The 17,468-nt window shown below is 29.5% G+C and overlaps 7 protein-coding genes across 7 annotated transcripts; 2 read left to right on the top strand and 5 right to left on the bottom strand.

Moving 5' to 3' along the window:
- Nucleotides 1-279: 279 nt before the first annotated feature.
- On the top strand, nt 280-1,104 carry EIN_301580 (hypothetical protein; the record flags this gene model as incomplete). Its single annotated transcript, XM_004256692.1, has 1 exon — nt 280-1,104. A coding segment is annotated over one exon (825 nt), but the record flags the coding sequence as incomplete, so codon positions are not given.
- A 60-nt stretch (nt 1,105-1,164) lies between these two features.
- EIN_301570 (hypothetical protein) lies at nt 1,165-1,708 on the top strand (the record flags this gene model as incomplete). Its single annotated transcript, XM_004256691.1, has 2 exons — nt 1,165-1,176; nt 1,253-1,708. 2 exons carry the CDS (start codon nt 1,165-1,167, stop codon nt 1,706-1,708), a joined length of 468 nt encoding a protein of 155 aa, XP_004256739.1.
- Nucleotides 1,709-1,885: 177 nt separating this feature from the next.
- Nucleotides 1,886-2,284, bottom strand: EIN_301560 (hypothetical protein; the record flags this gene model as incomplete). Its single annotated transcript, XM_004256690.1, has 1 exon — nt 1,886-2,284. The coding sequence occupies one exon, from the start codon at nt 2,282-2,284 to the stop codon at nt 1,886-1,888; it is 399 nt and encodes a 132-aa protein (XP_004256738.1).
- Nucleotides 2,285-7,149: 4,865 nt separating this feature from the next.
- On the bottom strand, nt 7,150-9,858 carry EIN_301550 (hypothetical protein; the record flags this gene model as incomplete). The annotated part of the gene is made up of 1 exon (XM_004256689.1): nt 7,150-9,858. The coding sequence occupies one exon, from the start codon at nt 9,856-9,858 to the stop codon at nt 7,150-7,152; it is 2,709 nt and encodes a 902-aa protein (XP_004256737.1).
- Nucleotides 9,859-10,127: 269 nt separating this feature from the next.
- On the bottom strand, nt 10,128-12,008 carry EIN_301540 (protein serine/threonine kinase, putative; the record flags this gene model as incomplete). Its single annotated transcript, XM_004256688.1, has 1 exon — nt 10,128-12,008. The coding sequence occupies one exon, from the start codon at nt 12,006-12,008 to the stop codon at nt 10,128-10,130; it is 1,881 nt and encodes a 626-aa protein (XP_004256736.1).
- Nucleotides 12,009-12,040: 32 nt separating this feature from the next.
- EIN_301530 (hypothetical protein) lies at nt 12,041-13,687 on the bottom strand (the record flags this gene model as incomplete). The annotated part of the gene is made up of 2 exons (XM_004256687.1): nt 12,041-12,733; nt 12,962-13,687. 2 exons carry the CDS (start codon nt 13,685-13,687, stop codon nt 12,041-12,043), a joined length of 1,419 nt encoding a protein of 472 aa, XP_004256735.1.
- A 1,785-nt stretch (nt 13,688-15,472) lies between these two features.
- On the bottom strand, nt 15,473-16,503 carry EIN_301520 (hypothetical protein; the record flags this gene model as incomplete). Its single annotated transcript, XM_004256686.1, has 3 exons — nt 15,473-15,892; nt 15,975-16,094; nt 16,123-16,503. The coding sequence occupies 3 exons, from the start codon at nt 16,501-16,503 to the stop codon at nt 15,473-15,475; spliced, it is 921 nt and encodes a 306-aa protein (XP_004256734.1).
- Nucleotides 16,504-17,468: the final 965 nt, after the last annotated feature.

Raw genomic sequence — 17,468 nt, 5'->3', positions numbered from 1 at the left:
CTATAACGCGTGTTTGTAATGTGCCAAATTAATAACAAAACACACAAAACATCTAACATCTTTAAATTATCTGCGTGTAGATTTAAACTTTTTTATTAACTTTATCAATGATTACACTGAAAATGGAAAAGCAAAGTATTTGCACCTTCCCGAGATAATTATTATCTTTTTGGATAATGGAAAACCAATTAAATTGAACACAACATTTTTAATAAATTAAAGTGGCTAGAACAGACACTTCTTGATAACAAAAGAAGCACTGTGTACATCAAAATCAAGTATCACCCAGAGGATAAAAATGTCCTTAGTTTGTTTAAGAAAACGACATACATATACGATACTTGTGTTACAAATACGTGTGAAACACTCAGTGAACGAGTTGTATGTAAAAACGGATTGATCGAGATTGAGGGTTCTACTATCAGTCCAATTATCAATACAATCATTAAGAACTCGTATTCCACATCTGTTAAATTTAAATATTCAAATGAAGAAATGAAGACAACATGGGTTGTTCCTGAAAGTGTCTCACATCTATACTTGCTTTTTAAAAACAATGACGTAGATGGTGATAATGTTGATACACGTGTTCTTAACATCGACTTTTCTTGCATTAAAACTCTCAAAATTATAACATTTATTGAAGTAAATTTTGACAACGAATTTCTTTGTTTGGAAAGCCTCTCTGTGACAAATGCCGTTGCAATTAAATTCACCGAGAAGTGCAAAATGAATACACTTTCTGAAATTGAGTTGTGGGATGTCGATGAAACTAGTTTTTCTTGTAAACTTGACAAATTAAAGACACTTTTTGTTTTTAAAGGATATCAAATCACATTCAAAAAAATTGATAACCTCAAGAGACTTACTGTGATCGAATCAGACTATGTGTCAGTGCCAGAAATCAGCTTTGAAAACAAAGTTGTCCATTTGAGTCAGTCTGCGGCAATAACTTTTAACGGAATCGATATGGTCAAGTATCTTCAAAAATATGCCAATAAAAACGTACAAAGAAACTCGTTGAAAGTGCCAATTTTGTTTTTGAATTTCCACTCCCAATTAAAGAAGAAGGCGAGTGGAAAATGTCCAAATTTGTTTCAATGAGTTCACGTGTTGAAGTAATTGGTGATGAAATTATTAGAAAAAAAAGAAATAGAAGAAGGCATGTACGACATGGTTATCTCGTCTCGATTTCTTGATTCGATTAACATTTATGACAAAATGCAATTTATCAATAAAAATAACGTGAAAGAGACAATTGAACGTCAGATATTTTGAAGTTGAAGTGACTGGAGACAGCCTTATAGCTGTTGGCGTTATGAATGTGTCAAAAGATACCGAATATCAGAACACTTTGGTTGGCTGGCAACAAATGATTTGTGGATATCACAGCGACGATGGAATAATATACAAGGATTATATTAACAATGTATATGATACTGGTATACGATATGGCGAAAAAACGGGAACACGCAACGTTGGTGTTGGGTTAGTTTTTAATGTATTACAAACAGAGTGTGACATCTTCTTTACTTGTAATGGAAAAAGGGTGTTTCAAAACTATTTTGATGTAGACTATATTGCCGCTGCCATTTCAATGAACACTTTTAATAAAATTGTGATTAACTATGGAGAGAAACCGTTTAAATTTGATTTAAATATGATGAAAGAGCAATTAGTAAATTGTATTGATGGCACACAGTTATAAAATCACTACAAATTTAATGTTTGGGTTTTTAAATGTGTTGATTTTAGTGTTTAATAATTTTAAATTTAATTTTAAAATTAAATATACGCAAATTAAAAAATTGGACTTTTAATTATTTTTAAAATTCAAACTTTGAAAATATTTTTTAAAATATTTTTTTAAATAAAAATATAAAAATCAAACAATTAATTTCTGAAACGCCACCCTTTCGGAATTTCTTACGTGCACAATCCCACAATACGTGAATTTCATTTGATTCATCAAAAGTAACATTCTCTTGTTGTCTTTGTGTGTGTCAATTCTTATGTTCTTAAAATCATTAAGACACCACTGTATACAATACTTTCCTATATCTTTGACTGTGTTGTTTGAAGCAATTCGATGAATGACGTAATACTCCAGGTCGTTAGTCCAATTACCTTCTATTTCCCCATAAGTCTGGTCCGGTCGGAAAACAAGCAAAAACAGCAGAAATGATACTGTTTGAAGTGCACACATATAATCCTTTCTTTTCAATGTCGATTGTAATCTGTTCAATTGTTGGATACGCATCACCCCACTGTGTTGGGTTACCATGGGTTTTCATATAGTTACGAGCTGTTGTATATATTGAAATTAATGCAGGTATGTCGTCTTTTGTGGCAAAACGAATTTCTAAAGACATTTTAATTTTCAGGTTACTTATTTTAATTTGAAAAATTCTTGTTTTCATTTTAAATTAACAATTTAATTAAACCATTATTTTTATGAAAAATAAAAATTAATATCAAAATACTAAAATATAAAAAGCAATTGATTTAAAAAGCATCAAAAAGACGAAACTGTTGTTTTTAGTACTACCGTGCAAGCAGCTATATTGACAAGAACTTGTTGAAGTAAATAGAAAACGTGTTGATGTTTGGATAATATACATGTTAATTACTTCATTCGACTATAAGAATAATTTTGTAATAAGATTCGTATTTATTATTATTCTTCTAATGAATTGTAATTTAGTTTGTTGTAAAACCACGAAACGAATGTCAACAAAGTATTTATTATCACCAAATACAAATATTATAAAAAGTTTGGTAAATTACATCATCAATAAAAACCGTAACATTTAAAGTTGTAGTTGACATATATATGACAATTCATATACATTTTTATTTTTTCATACAGTAAAAATGCTTGAGTAAAAGTTTTTAAAACAACTTAGTGTTAAAATTTATTAATTTGCATTTAATAAAATTCAACTTTTGATAATATAAAAAGTATATGATGATAAGTCAAATAACTAAATTAATTAATAGTATGGGTTCACTTCTTCTCTTCTTTCTTCTCAATAGCATCAGCATTTGGTGCAGCTCCTTTCTTTCCTCCCTTTTTGGCATGTGTATTTAACGTGTGAATTGTAAGATGTTGTTTTTTCTTTTATAGAATATAATAATTATTTTGGAAGTACATTAACTGATATTTTGTACAATAATCAGGAATTTTAGATGCCACATTATTGTGCTTTATTTGGTGTGTTATTTATAATAATGACGTGGTGTGGGTGGTGATAATGATTAGTGGTGAAAAATCTTGTGATCTGTCGTATTTTTATTTCCGTGCAAAAAAATCTACATTTTTATATTAATAAAAGTGTAACGTATAATGAATTGGGATGTATTGAGTTGTGGCATATCAAACGTTGTGTATTGTTAATTTTAAATTGAAATTATTTGCTGTTTGTCATTGCTGTACACCGGTTATGTTATATAAAACATAGCTGTCATATTTCACAAATATGTTAATTCTATGAAAGATAAAAAAGAAACTTACATTTTACTTGTTAAATACACATGCCAAAGAAAAGAGGAATAAAGGGAGCTGCACAAAAAGAAGCCTCGCCAAAGGCTTGTGCTACTGAGAAGAAAGAGGAGAAGAAATAAAATGTATTTTAGTTAATGACTTATATGGTATTTTTAATGCTCCATTTAAAAAAGATATTAATATTTACATGTATACCAAATTGAAAACTTTTATTCGTATTGCAAACTACTTTAGTTTATTATCACTACACATTGAAAAGTTTTGTTTTTGAGTCATATTTTATGATATTGGTCACAACCAAACGTTTACCAAAATTTACACAATTAATGCAGAAGCCCAAAAATTCTTTAGTGTTATTTTATAGAATGTTTTTTTTGTTTTTAAGTATTTTTTTAAAAAATATTTTATATGGGAAAAAGTTAACACCAGCTCCCTGTTTTTTAAACGAAAACGAGGCAAAAAATTAATACGCCTAGTTGTGATATTGGTAGAAGTTGTATAAGCAACTTCATAAAACTGAATTCGTTATTTTTGTATTTATTGTACATAAAATGAGATAAATACCACTGTACAGGTTTCCATTTTTATTGTATTACTACAAATACGAATGTTATAAAAATACACATCAATAAATACATGCATACATTTTTTGTCGTATTATTTTAAAATCTGACTAAACATCTATAAAACAACATTTATCATTATGAGGAATGGTGTTTGGTATAGTAATTTGACTCAATTAAAAACAGGAATTAAAAAAGTGATTGTACTTGTTAATTAAATCAAATTAAAACATTCATAAACACTATTTTTTATTTTTAAATATTTTTTTAATATCAAAAACACTCAATTGGAAATCGCTTAAGGAACCAGGGTCGTCTAATTGTTAAATGAAATTGAAATATTAACTCATACCAAATTGATACAGCTGTATTAATTGCTTTTTTATAATTTGTGACTATTTCAGACAAAATTATTGAAAACAAATTAAAAACAACTAATATACATAAACTGGAAACCATAAATTGGTATTACCATTTTAATATAACTTAATAATCCCATTGTTTAAAACAAAAACATCGTATTATTTTGTTTTTTGTATTATTTACTACCATTTTTATTTTAACGTTTTTTCAATATATAATAGAAAAAAACCTTTAAAATAAAAGAAAAAATCAACCAAATTCACTAAAATCGAGGATATAGAAAACGCTGAAGTAAAAATAATTTTGCTTTGTTTTCAAAGTGAATATCCAATAAAATGTCCACAATTATCAATACACAATGCAAACCTTTTTTTGTGTAGAATCAATCAAATTGTTGATTTCATCCATGGAAATCGAATCCCATACAGCAAATAATTCCTTTTCCAACTCTTTTACATTTTGAAACGAGCTCTTTTTTAATCTTAGACGCTTCTCCATGACGCTCCATAAATTCTCAATTGGATTAAGATCAGGGGAATATGGTGGCCAGTTTTTGACTACTTTAACACCATTTTCTTCAAACCAATGCATCGTGTTTTTTTCAGTGTGGCATGTAGCCCCGTCCTGCATAAAGTAGAATCTTTTTCCTTAAACTTTTTTGGCATCTACAAAAACTTCATTTTCTTTTAACATTTTAACATAACCATCTTTATTCATGCGACTTTGACAAATAGATAGTCTAGTTTTAAAATTTCTCCCTATGCCTCCCCACACCATTGTAGACACGTTGTATTTAGAACAATCCACGAAAGATCCTTCTGGATACTCACCCTTTTTCCTCCAAATACAACGGCCATCAGATAGCAAGCAAAAGCGGCTTTCATCAGAGTATATTGTATTGTTCATCCATTTATTTAATGCATCCACTTTCGAGCGTTTTTCTGTCTGTTTCTTACAAAATTCAAGTCTTTTTTAAAAGCGAATCGGTTTCATGCTCGGTCTTTGGATTAGTTTGGTATAAATGAATCCTTCTTTGTGTCTGATTCTGTTGACAGTTGATGCACTACTTTTTGTTTCTTTTCCAATCATTTTTGAAGAAGAAAAAATATCTTTTGATGTCAATTCGACTACTTTCTTTGTGAATTCTTTGTCATATTTTATTTTTCTTCCTTTCTTTTTTAAAACAATTGGCTTGTCTTTTTTTAAGTCTTTTTTTATTGTGGAAATGTCGCGAAAAGACATTAAAAACAAATCTTGGACTTCTTTATAAGACATTCCTTTTGTTAAAGCCTTTCTTACACCTTTAATTTTAACCATTCGATTTTTTCTCAGAAACGGACAGTTTATCTGGTTCAATTTCCATTTATTATTGTTTGTTTTCAAACCCTAGTTAATACACCATTTTATATTTTGTCTTATAAAACGTGGCTTTTCTTGTTAAAAATTAATTTTTGAAATTTTTACTCAAGATATTGCGCGGGATTTTTTATATTAAAATATTGTTTTTTGTTAAAATATTATATAATTATAATAAATTTAATTATAATATAGTTTACTACCACTTTATGAATTACAGTTTATATATTTGTTTTTGTTACTTTTAAAAATTTTTAATCACATTTAAATCATATCGAAAACTGAAACAATTCTTTTATTTATTTAATATTTTGAGCGATTAAAATTAATTTAAGTTGATATATATTATGTACACTGCAAATCTAATAAATATTCAGTAACTCTGATTATGTTAATTAACTTTTGAAATATTTGTAAAAACAATAGTTTTTTTTATGACGAAACACATTCAAATATTTCTTTATAATAGAGACTTGTACATTTTAGAAACATGCACAATTCGTTAAAAAACAGATTTTAGTTTTTTATTCACTTAAAATATTGCAATACATGTTATCCTTTACAAATATGTAAATCAAAATTCAAAAATAAGATTTCACAAACAGAATAAATGCAGAGTTTATTATATTAGAAGAGTTTAAAACTAAAAGATAATGGTAATTTCACCAAGAAAATTTTTGTGTAATTTTTTGGTGTTCAAACTGAAAAGACAAATATATATTATTACACACCGACACCACTAATTATTACTTTAATTCTTTTAATAAACTCGTCATTAAATTCAAGATGATCAGTTTTTTTAAAAAAAACGTCTCATACTTGTTTAATTTCATTGGAAATGTACTCTGCTTTTTTTCAATTTCATTTTTCTTCTATTTTTTTAAAAAATTGTTAAATATAAAAATAAGATAAAACACTGTATTATCTTGTTTATTGTTTCTTCCATAAGGCTTAAAAGAGCTTTCAAAAAAATAATAATATCGACGTCTTGAAACTTTATAAATTAGGAAATGCAAAACAGGTTGTATTAGTTGTTTATTTAATTTATATTTTTTATAAATTAAATGATTTCAAAATTGACAATGTTAATTGTGTTATTATATATGTCTTAACAATAATTGGTAATAACAATAATTATAATTAACATGTATTTGGTAATTGAATATTAAGTTAAATATATTATTAAATAGTTTTGAGTTAAATACAACAAACTCAGATAGTTTATTATTAAATTAAAAACAATTTTAACACAATTTGGACAATCATTTTTATTTTAATTATAAACAAATTTTGTAATAAAAAGTGGTTATACAACATTTAGAAATATAACAAAAATGTCTTTTAATAAACTCGTTAATTGATTTAAGGCAAAAACAAAACTTTTCCCTTTTGATAACTTCTATCATTAAGTCCAAGTAATGGGCAATTTTTGACAACAACTTGCACGCCTTTGATTTTTCCGATAAATCGTTTCAATGTTTTGCACGATTGCACGTGTATCTTAACAACATTTTCTCCAACTACAATTTCCTCCAAATTGTCACATGTTTTTACTACAATTTGTTCAACACTTTCACTACAAACAATTTTCTCGCATTTCGCCCAACTCACTCGCGTCTTTTTCTTTTGTGCTTCAAACACGGTTTTCTCGTATTTATTTTCTTTGTAATTTCTATTAATAGTTAAACACTTTGTTCCGACTATTTCCTTAAAATCAATATTTTTTAAATCAACAAATTCAGTTTTATTGTTGAGTATTAATTTGTTACCACAAAACTTCGCCGTTCTTTCGATGTATATACGTTTTATAGGCATATCAGACAAATTAATGATGTACTCGGCTTTCAACACATTAATAACGATATGATCATTTTGATCGTAATAAAAATCGTTCAAATTAAGATCTTTATATGGATATGTGATATAATATGCACACAATTTGACATGCCCGTACACCTCCACAATATAATCTGTATCATCCATCCACCTTTCTATTTCTTCATATTTCAAATACTTTTCTTCACGGTAAACAATACTATAACAAGTACTAACTACAGAGTCAACTTCTCCACAAATGACTTTGACGTCATTATTTGCATTAATAAAAACACGTCTCGCCTTTTCAATGAAAATTTCTTTGATTTCTTTCTTGTTGCAAATTTTCACATCAATATTTTCTAAAAACGGGATTTTGTTGACGTTATTAAAAGTTACCATCGTGAGTTTCCCATTTATGAAAGTCACACCATTCATAAAATTGACTTCATATTCATTATCATATTTTTGGAGTTTGTCAAACTCTCTTAAATACTCATTTAGAGTGTTCACAAAAATGTTTTTAAACTGTGCAAAATGTGATCTGGAAATTTTTAAAATTGCTTTTAAAGGTGTGTAAATGTTTGAATTGGTGATGCGATTAAATGATAAAGTTTTCACTTTAAAAGAGTTAATCTGTTTATTTGTCAGATCCATAGAGACTTTGTCACAACCTGTAAACTCAACATTTCCATATTCACAATTTGACATCACAAAATTTGTGCAATTCTCAACATTTGTATTTTCAACAATACAATTTACAAGTAAAAGAGTTTTTATATTTGATGCGACGACACTCATAATATGATACTCTGCGTGATTTTCAATAATAATATTATTTGATGTTTTCAAATTAAAAAAGTTGATATATCCAAAATTTACAATTTTAATATGTGACGAATTATAACAATTAATCATGTCGACAGCACTTATTGAAACTTCAAGTTTTTTGCATTTCACAATTAAAATAGTAGTCGCAAATAGTTTTGATAATTTGATGTTAGAAATATTGAAAAGAGTTAATATTGTAATTTGGTGAGTTAAAAGCGCAACTTCAGTCATTACATTGTCTAATACAACTAATGGACATGTCATTGGAATATCCGTGTTAATTTCATTATTTTGTGAAGAAGTTATTGCATCACTTTCTGAATATAGCAAGTCTTCATCCGTGTATTCATCATGTGTCGTATTGTTATCATTTTCTTCATTCAAATTGTCATTACTTCCTTCACTCTTTTGTGTCTCGATTTCATTTTTGTATTCAATAAGTTCATTTTGTATTGTAGTCATTTGTTCATCTTTTTGTTCTACACTTTGTTGTATGTTGTTGTTATTAATTTTTCGTGTTAATTCAATCCACTTTTTATATCCAATGTATTCAAAATGGTCTTCTGTTTGAACCTCTTCGTCTCTTCGAAACCCAACCAAATCCAATCCTTTCACATTTGTTATTACTACTTCCCCAACAAATCTCGAATTATCAAGTACACCACAGTGGTCAACAACATTTTCTTCACAATCAAATACGTCGACATTTAGTTTCTTTAGCTTTATAATAGCAACATCAAAATCCTTTTTAAGTATTTCTCTGATTGCCGTTTTTTCAATAAAAATTGAAACTTTTACGTTTGCCATTTTTTTCATCCGACGCGCTTCAATTTGCGTTTCGATTGATGATAAAAAGGTCGGGTGGGTGCAATTCCAAATTGTTATTTTTGTGACACTTTTTAATTCAAAAATCCTTTGTAAAATGTTTGGGTTACGGATCCACCCATTCATATGAACACTTTTAAGATTGGTGTAATTGTCAGTAGGCAACAAATTGGTGCATTTTGTGCCAACATAGAAATTTTCTATTTTTGGGATAGCACATGTGACTATTTGTGGGTGGAAATGTGGCACATGAATGTTTTTGTAATAATTGTTCTTGTTGTGTGGGGTTTTCACAATACGTATTTTCTTGACTTTGTAGACAAGTTTGTCGTCGTTACCTAACATGTAATCGTAACACTGAAGAGTTTCAATCTTTGGAAATGCGTTAATTATAAAATTGAATATTGAAGAATATAAAGCCTCACGAGGCTCTTTAAATAAAGCAAAAGTCTCAATTTCCAAATTAATAAGAGGGTTGATGAATAGACTCTGAAAACACTCAAAACATTTTTTGTTAACTTGTTCAAATGTTTTAAGAGAATCTACCGTGTTGACGTATAAAGTAACATTCATCAAATACACTCTTTCCAATTTACTCATATCGTCAATGACTTTTAAGTTTTTCAATTCAAACTTCAAAAATTTGAAAATTTGATTATTAAATAAAAATAAATAAACAACAAATTAAATAAAAAAATTGTTTATTATTAATAAAATATATAACAACTTTTTGTTTTGATTGTTTCAACAAAAATTTCTCACTATAGTTGTATTAATTAAAAATAATAAGAAAACAAAAAAAACGTAAAAAATATCAAAACGGCGACACTTTTCTTGAGCATTAAAAACAGAATGAATAATAAATAACATTATCGAACTTTATCCAACATTATTTGCATAATATTAACAACATCTTCTATTGGAACTCTATCATGTTTATTTTGCGCCCACATCTTTTCAAGTATTTTTATTTCTTTTTCAGTCAAATTTTTATTTTTTGGACGTTCTCCCTTACACACACGTTCTGCTATTTCAAAGAAATATTTCACATCCACACAAGCCTCTTCCCACGCAAACGCTTCGAAGAAAGTGATTCCAAGTGCATACACATCCGCTTCAATTGAGTATTTCTGTCCGTTCAATATCTCTGGTACCATAAACGAAGGCGTTCCAACTCCTCGAGTAAACGTCAAATTTGACATCAACAAATTCACATTTCTCGCACTCCCAAAATCAGACAATTTTGCATTCACCTCGGTGATATTCTCCAATTCTTCTACTAATATATTCCCGGGCTTAATGTCTCTATGGAGAATACCGTTGGTGTGCAGGTACTCTACTCCTTTGGCTGCATCTAATAACATTTTATAACGGACGTTTTTTGAGAGCTTTTGATGTGGATGTTGAATTAATGATTTGTGATTTGTTAAGAGATTTTCTAAACTCAATGGACTGTTCTGAATTTTTTTAATGTGACCGATGGTACTTGAAGCAGAATTGTTCTGAGAATTTAATGTATTAATTAAAGTATGTTGACTTGAGACATCACCAATAATGTTAAGTTTGTCTGATGAATTTTGAAGTGCGTTAGTGTTTTCTTTTTTTATATTGCTAATGAGAAGATGGTCTTCAGCTTTTTGAAAGTTTTCAGTTTTATATTGCAGTGACGAGTTTGTCTGCAACAGAACATTTGATTTTTCATCACTTGATTTTATTTCATCGTTTCTAATTGATTTGTCTTGAATTGTGTTTTGTACGTCTTGCTGTTTTTCTTTTGATATTTTTATAATTTGCACAACTTCTTTCTCATCTTTTTGGTATGTATACTTCTTTATGATCGTTTCAAGATTCCCATTTTTGATAAATTCCATGACAATCATCTTTTTCTCCCCAACAAGTACAGCACCAACAAATTCAAGAACAAACAGACTTCGCATTTTTTGTAACATATCAACTTCTGTTGTAAATTCGTCGTCCGTGTCACACATATTAGCACATTTCATAGTCTTAACTGCCACAACTCTGTCTCTGTATATACCTCGATAGACTGTACCGTTCCCTCCTCGTCCTATCTCAGTCATATTGGAGATACAACTACTGTCTATCCACGTTGAAAGTTCCGTCGAAAAGATTAATGGGAGTGCTTTCACTGTTTCTATTCCACAACGTAGAAATACGCAACTTAAAGTTAAAAATCCATCAAAATCGCCAGAGTATTTCGGTGTAATATCAATTGTAAAAACACATGCGTCATTGGGTCGCAAAGTTACAACTTGAGGAGAGATGGTGATATCGTAACTATTGTTTTGTCTATAGACCAATTGAAGCTTGACCAATAAATCCAATTTGTTAGCAAAAAGTGTTGTAAATGTGCTTGTTTTATTAACAGGGACATCAACTCCCAGATCTATAATTGAACTATCAGTGTATATCCCATCTATAAAACAGTTTAATGGTTCTTTAATATCATGAACTGATATTACCCCTTTCTTTTTCCTCTCATTATAAAGATGTCGAGAATGTATGATTTGGTATCCGATGAGACTCACAACGATCGAAGTAATAATCAGTACCAAAACGCACCCCAAAAATATAATAAGAAGTGTTTTGGTCAAATTAAGTGTGTCACAAAACAGTTTATCGTCCCTCTTATTGTGCCAAAAGTCGCATTGTTCGCATAAGGATTTGGTAACATTAACACAATGCTCGATATATAATCGTTTTTTACAAACATTTGAATCCAACACCATGTTGTTATCACACTTGTAACAAGAGTCGAATGTTATACACTTCGAACAATTTGTTTGACATTTAGCACAGCGTAGTCCACTTTTGTAATACCCATCGGAGCACTGCATACACCCGAAGTGTCCGATACTTCACTACAATTTGAGATGTTATACACACTCTCACACAAATTCATTTCATTCATAAAATACATATTTTCACACTTTTCACAAACTAATTCATTTTTACATATCGCACATGGATGTGTGCATTTCTGACACGTTCCATTCACTGTGAAATACCCATCAGTACACCGCGTGCATTGCCCATTCGCTTCAAATGAAGTACATATCCCCTCAAGAGTAAATATTGTGACACACTTCCCATGCGACAAGACCGTCCCAGGAATACAACTCTGACACTTCTCGGAGTTTCCAGTGCATTCAGTACACTTAATGTTACACGGGCTGCATTTGTTGGATTTGTCAGTGTAATACCCCTTTTTACATCGAATGCACCCAATGGAAGAATATACCCCACAACTTTCATTGTTACTAATAACAGTTTGGTAACAATTTCCATATGAGAGAATATAATTGTTGTCACATTGTAAACAGGTTTGTTCGCTTTGATGTATACAATGTGATATTGACTCGGTGCACTTCCCATTTTCGGATACCGAATACCCGAGTGGACATTGTGGTGTCGTTTTTAAGATATTTTGTATTGAAATTTGTATATCACATTGCTGTATTTTATTTAATGTAAAGCCAGAAACACACTTGGTGCATTTTTTTATGTTACAAAGTTCACAATTTTCAAAACGAGTGTGACACATGTGACATGAATTTAACATGTTGAAATAACAATCTTCACAACTCACTGTAGAATGAGAGTTTACTGTTTTCCCTCCAATTCCTTTTGTTTGACAACTACCATTTATTAGAATCGAATTAGCACCACATATGAAACAGACATTTCTTACACATAAAAAGCAGTTGTTATCACATTTTGTAAATTCTTTGTTTTCATAGTCGAACGCTCCTCCAAGTTCAATACAAATACCTCCTATTATAGTTTTACAGTTTTCTATATGAATACAATTGCCTGCTTGATTCATAATAAACCCTTGACTACATTGTACTGCATATGTCTTATTTGCACAAGTTAAAGCTTTGTCTTCACAAGTGAAATATTGGCTATTGCTAAAATACATATGTGTGACATCTTTCCCTCCATTTTTCTTTTTACCCTTAAATGAGACATTATAATAATACACACTGTCATACAAAGTTCCTTTTGTTGTTTTTAAATAATTGTTGCTCATTAATAAAGTACCTTGTACGCTCTTGTAAGTCAGAAATTGTGTGTACAAATCACTGCTTATAAAATAGAGTATCAGTGGAATGTTTGATATCTCAGTAAACATGTAATTGTTCTGTCCTAATCCGACCATCCCATTAACCTCATTTGAAAATGTAACAGAAGCGTTTTTGCAGTTAACTCTGAACTCGGCGCTGTCATTTTTGATTGTTGCTGTTCTTTCTATAAATTCTCCACACTTCGGAATTTCGACTTGTAAGAGTTTTTCCCTTCCAACAACACCAAAGTTGCCTTTAAATTGATTCACTTCATTATTGTCACATGTCACATCGACTGAAAATTTTTGTTTGAAGTCAATATACACCGGATATTCAGTCATTCCTATAAACAAGTGTTTCACCTCAGATATGACTAACAACGTAAACGTTTCGTTGTTATTATATGGACAATGGGGGTGTGTAAATGACGAATGCAATCGGTTGTCCATGTAAAACTCCGTGTAAACACTTCCATTCAAATGGCAGTACACTTCCGTCGGATAATTTGCATCATCGAGGGTTTTACTATTTTCCAAATTTCGCAAACCGTTTTGAGGAAAAAAAGTGTCATTTTCTTGAATTCTCGGAATTATTTTGGAAAATTTGTTGGAAGTGGTTTTTGTGTGTTTGGAAATTTCCAAAATTTCCAAATTATTAATATTTTTGGTGTCAGAATTTTGGTGTTGGAAATTTTTAGTGACACTATTTGGGCAAAACCTTCTTAGTTTGTTGTCAGCCAAAGACATGAAATTACTTGATGTGGCGGACTTTACCTTTGTGTAACCTTGTGGTGTTGCAAACAGATCGAAACAATCTGATGATAAAATAGATGATTCCCTATAAGATGCTTTACCATTCAACAGCGTGAAAATTGGATTTTCATAAATAGTGGTGTTGTATACGTGCATTGCAACATACGCCCCAATATAAAAACTGCAACACCTGCGTATATCATTATCGGTATGATAAAAATCCATGCAATTACTTGGGATGTACTGTTTACCATATAAATAAAATACAGCCCCGCTCTCAATGCTGACATTGAGTTTTGAAGCTGAGTTCGAATCAAAGAAATAAATCCCATTCTGAATCTCAAAATGCGAACCAATTGGAAATATTGCAGTGGTGCTATTAAAAAATTCGACGCACGAATTGACATGAAGAAAGACACTCGAACTATATTCAACAGTGGAGTCATCTCGAAATGATAACAAACAATATGAAGAGAAGTCATCTGGATGTATTTGAGGGAAGTCGATGAACATGGTGATGTTGTTTGAATAATGGGCCGATGACATGTTAAAGAAGGAGAGTCTGCTATACAACTCAACGTGGGAGTCTTTTTCAAAATACACTTTTGATGAATTGTAACAATAAAACGTGTTGGTTTCAATGTAAACGTTGTTGTTAAAAAAAATACCTTCACGGAGTCTAAGAAGATAATAGAATTGACCATTTTAATAGTTGCGTTTCCATATAGGAGAAGCGTTGAATTATCAACAAACATGATAGTATTATCATTCTCCAAGTGGTTATTATTTGATTGCAGACACCCTGCCATTGTATACGAAGACGACCCCGAAAATTTTAGTTTGCCAAGCAAAGTGACTAATGAATATTTTTGAACATCAAAAATAGAAGATCCAAATAACTGAATTTGTCCTTTTAACACGACTGTTTCATTGTATTGATTATTATCATGTGAATTGTAAATAACCATTTTTGATTCATCATATATATTGAAAGTGTCAAACACTATATTAGTGTCGATTGAGTCGATTTTGAATGAAGAATTCTGTTTGATTTGTATTGTTTTTGTGTTCAACGTGTTATTGTTATTAATTGATATAAAAGAATTGCCATTTATTATAAAATTGTTAACAGTCAAACTGTTTTCACGTGAAAGTGTCACATTGGAGTCATTTACATAAAAATAATTTTATGTATTAATACTATTAAAAATGATATTACTACCTTCTTTAACTGTCAAATTTAATTCGTTAAACGAATTTTTATTTGTAAATATCAAATTTGACTCTGAAGCTATTAAAGTGCATTGAATATTTCCGTTCAAGTTTTCGACGTCGTTGAAATTTAAATATGACTTTTTGTAAATTTCCAATTTTTCAAATTGCAGTGAAGTCGACAAAAATTGACATTAAAGATTTTTCTTCTGCAATTATCGTTTTTGCTTGTACCACACTCTTTTTGTTTGATGTAAAAGTTGTGTTCTTTTTCATATAAAAAGTCGCACATTTTATTAAACAATTTTCACATTCAAAAATTGCATTATTTTCAAGTATTCCATTTCCATTGACATTTAAAACCCCTCCATTATCTATTTTCATGTTATTTGATATTCTCAGATTTCCAGTCACTGTTATTGTACCCACACCAAACGTAATATCTTTCATTGCAAAATTGTTATTTATTTCTACTGATGATCCTTCGGAAAGTGAAATTGGTACATTAAAAAACTGTGAAACTCCTTTCAATGTTGTATTCGAACCAATTAAAAACGAAATGCCGTTATTAAACATGATGTTCTTATAAACATATAAATTATAATTTCCATCTATTTCAAAAAACGGAAGGCTCTCAAATTGTTGACATACGTGAACTCCACACCCAGTTCAATAAGGTGTGAATAGCGGTACAAATGTTCCACTTAATTACAACATTCAAACGTCGACCTTCCAATCTCCAATACACTTTGTGGGATGTTAATTGTCTTTGCAGTGCACAACTCTAAACACCACCTTGAAAAACTCTAAACACCATAGGGAATAGTCATAATATCATCATGATTATATCTACTGTAACATATTTTGCGATATGTTGTTGGGAATGCTCTGTCTAAAATATTAGAGATGGTATTCTCTTCAAAGTCGGAATATTTCAATTTGGTTTTGTATTCAACGTGGTGCGAGGTGATGTCCATATCAGTGAACAGTAAATCGTCTTTTATATACAAATGAAGAGTGTTTAAATTTGGAAAAAATCGTCTTGTTTTTGATGTAAAAGAAATGGGGTTGTAAGGGAACTTTGCTATATTGTTGGCATACTTTCTGCATACAAACTCGATATTGATAAAGTCATAGATACTATGAAATTGTTGAGAAATGATCATCATGGAATAGCCGTCAATCTTCCCCATCCTTTTTTGAACATTTGGAGTTTATCATTTTTTTTCGTTGTTAGAGTACCGTGAAAAATCACTGCGGCGTGAAATATTACTGCGAATTGTTATTGGGCAAAAATAATGTTATTAAGGGTTTTAAAACATTTTGGGTTATTTTTTTGTTATTTAAAGCTATTAAAACGAAAAACGACAATTTTGTTCTACAAAATCTTTTGAGGCTAAGTCAACAGATTGTGCTAAAAGGAAAAATGGTGTTTTTATATACTTTTTATGAGGGTTTTGTATTTTCCTTTTTCAATTTAAAAACAAAACGTTTTTGGTTTTTTTGTTATTACAAAAAGACAAATTCTAAATTATAGTTTCGAATATCCAAAAATTATTTTATCAAGTAAAAATGTGTTTCGATATTTTTAAAATGTGAATAAATTGTCAATATTTGATATTGATTTATTCGTTGTATCAATTTAATAAATATAATTTTATTGAACAGTCCATATCGCTGCCAAAATATGAACACGTTTTAACAATAAAGTTTTGCTTAATATCGTATTGTTGTTAAAGATTAAAAATTATAAATAAAAAATCTTCTTCATAATTTTAATTACCAAATAATCACTTAACAATATAATTTCATTCTGATGTATAAAGTGAATTCATTAGTTGCTTTCACAATGATTTGTTATTTGAAAAATCATTACTCAATGTCTTGTTTATGTTTTATGAAAGTCGTTGATTTTTTAAATAAAAAATTCAAGAAAGAATCTAACCCGTCACACCGTGACACAAAAAATGGTTTAAAAACAAAACGAATAAACAATATAATTGTGTATTTAATACCTTTATCTGTAATATATAAACCGTTCAGTAAATACTTGACATATTGGTTGTATGATCACTTGCTATTTTGATCGTCGAATGATGTGATAATACATTCACGATTTACATAAAATAAATCAAACAATGAACTATTATTATAGTAT

The sequence above is a fragment of the Entamoeba invadens genome (assembly GCF_000330505.1).
Source record: "Entamoeba invadens IP1 unplaced genomic scaffold scaff_1105074725689, whole genome shotgun sequence".
NCBI lineage: Eukaryota > Evosea > Mastigamoebida > Endamoebidae > Entamoeba > Entamoeba invadens.
The sequence above is the reverse complement of the archived record's forward strand: the minus strand, read 5'-3'. Positions and strand labels throughout refer to the sequence as shown.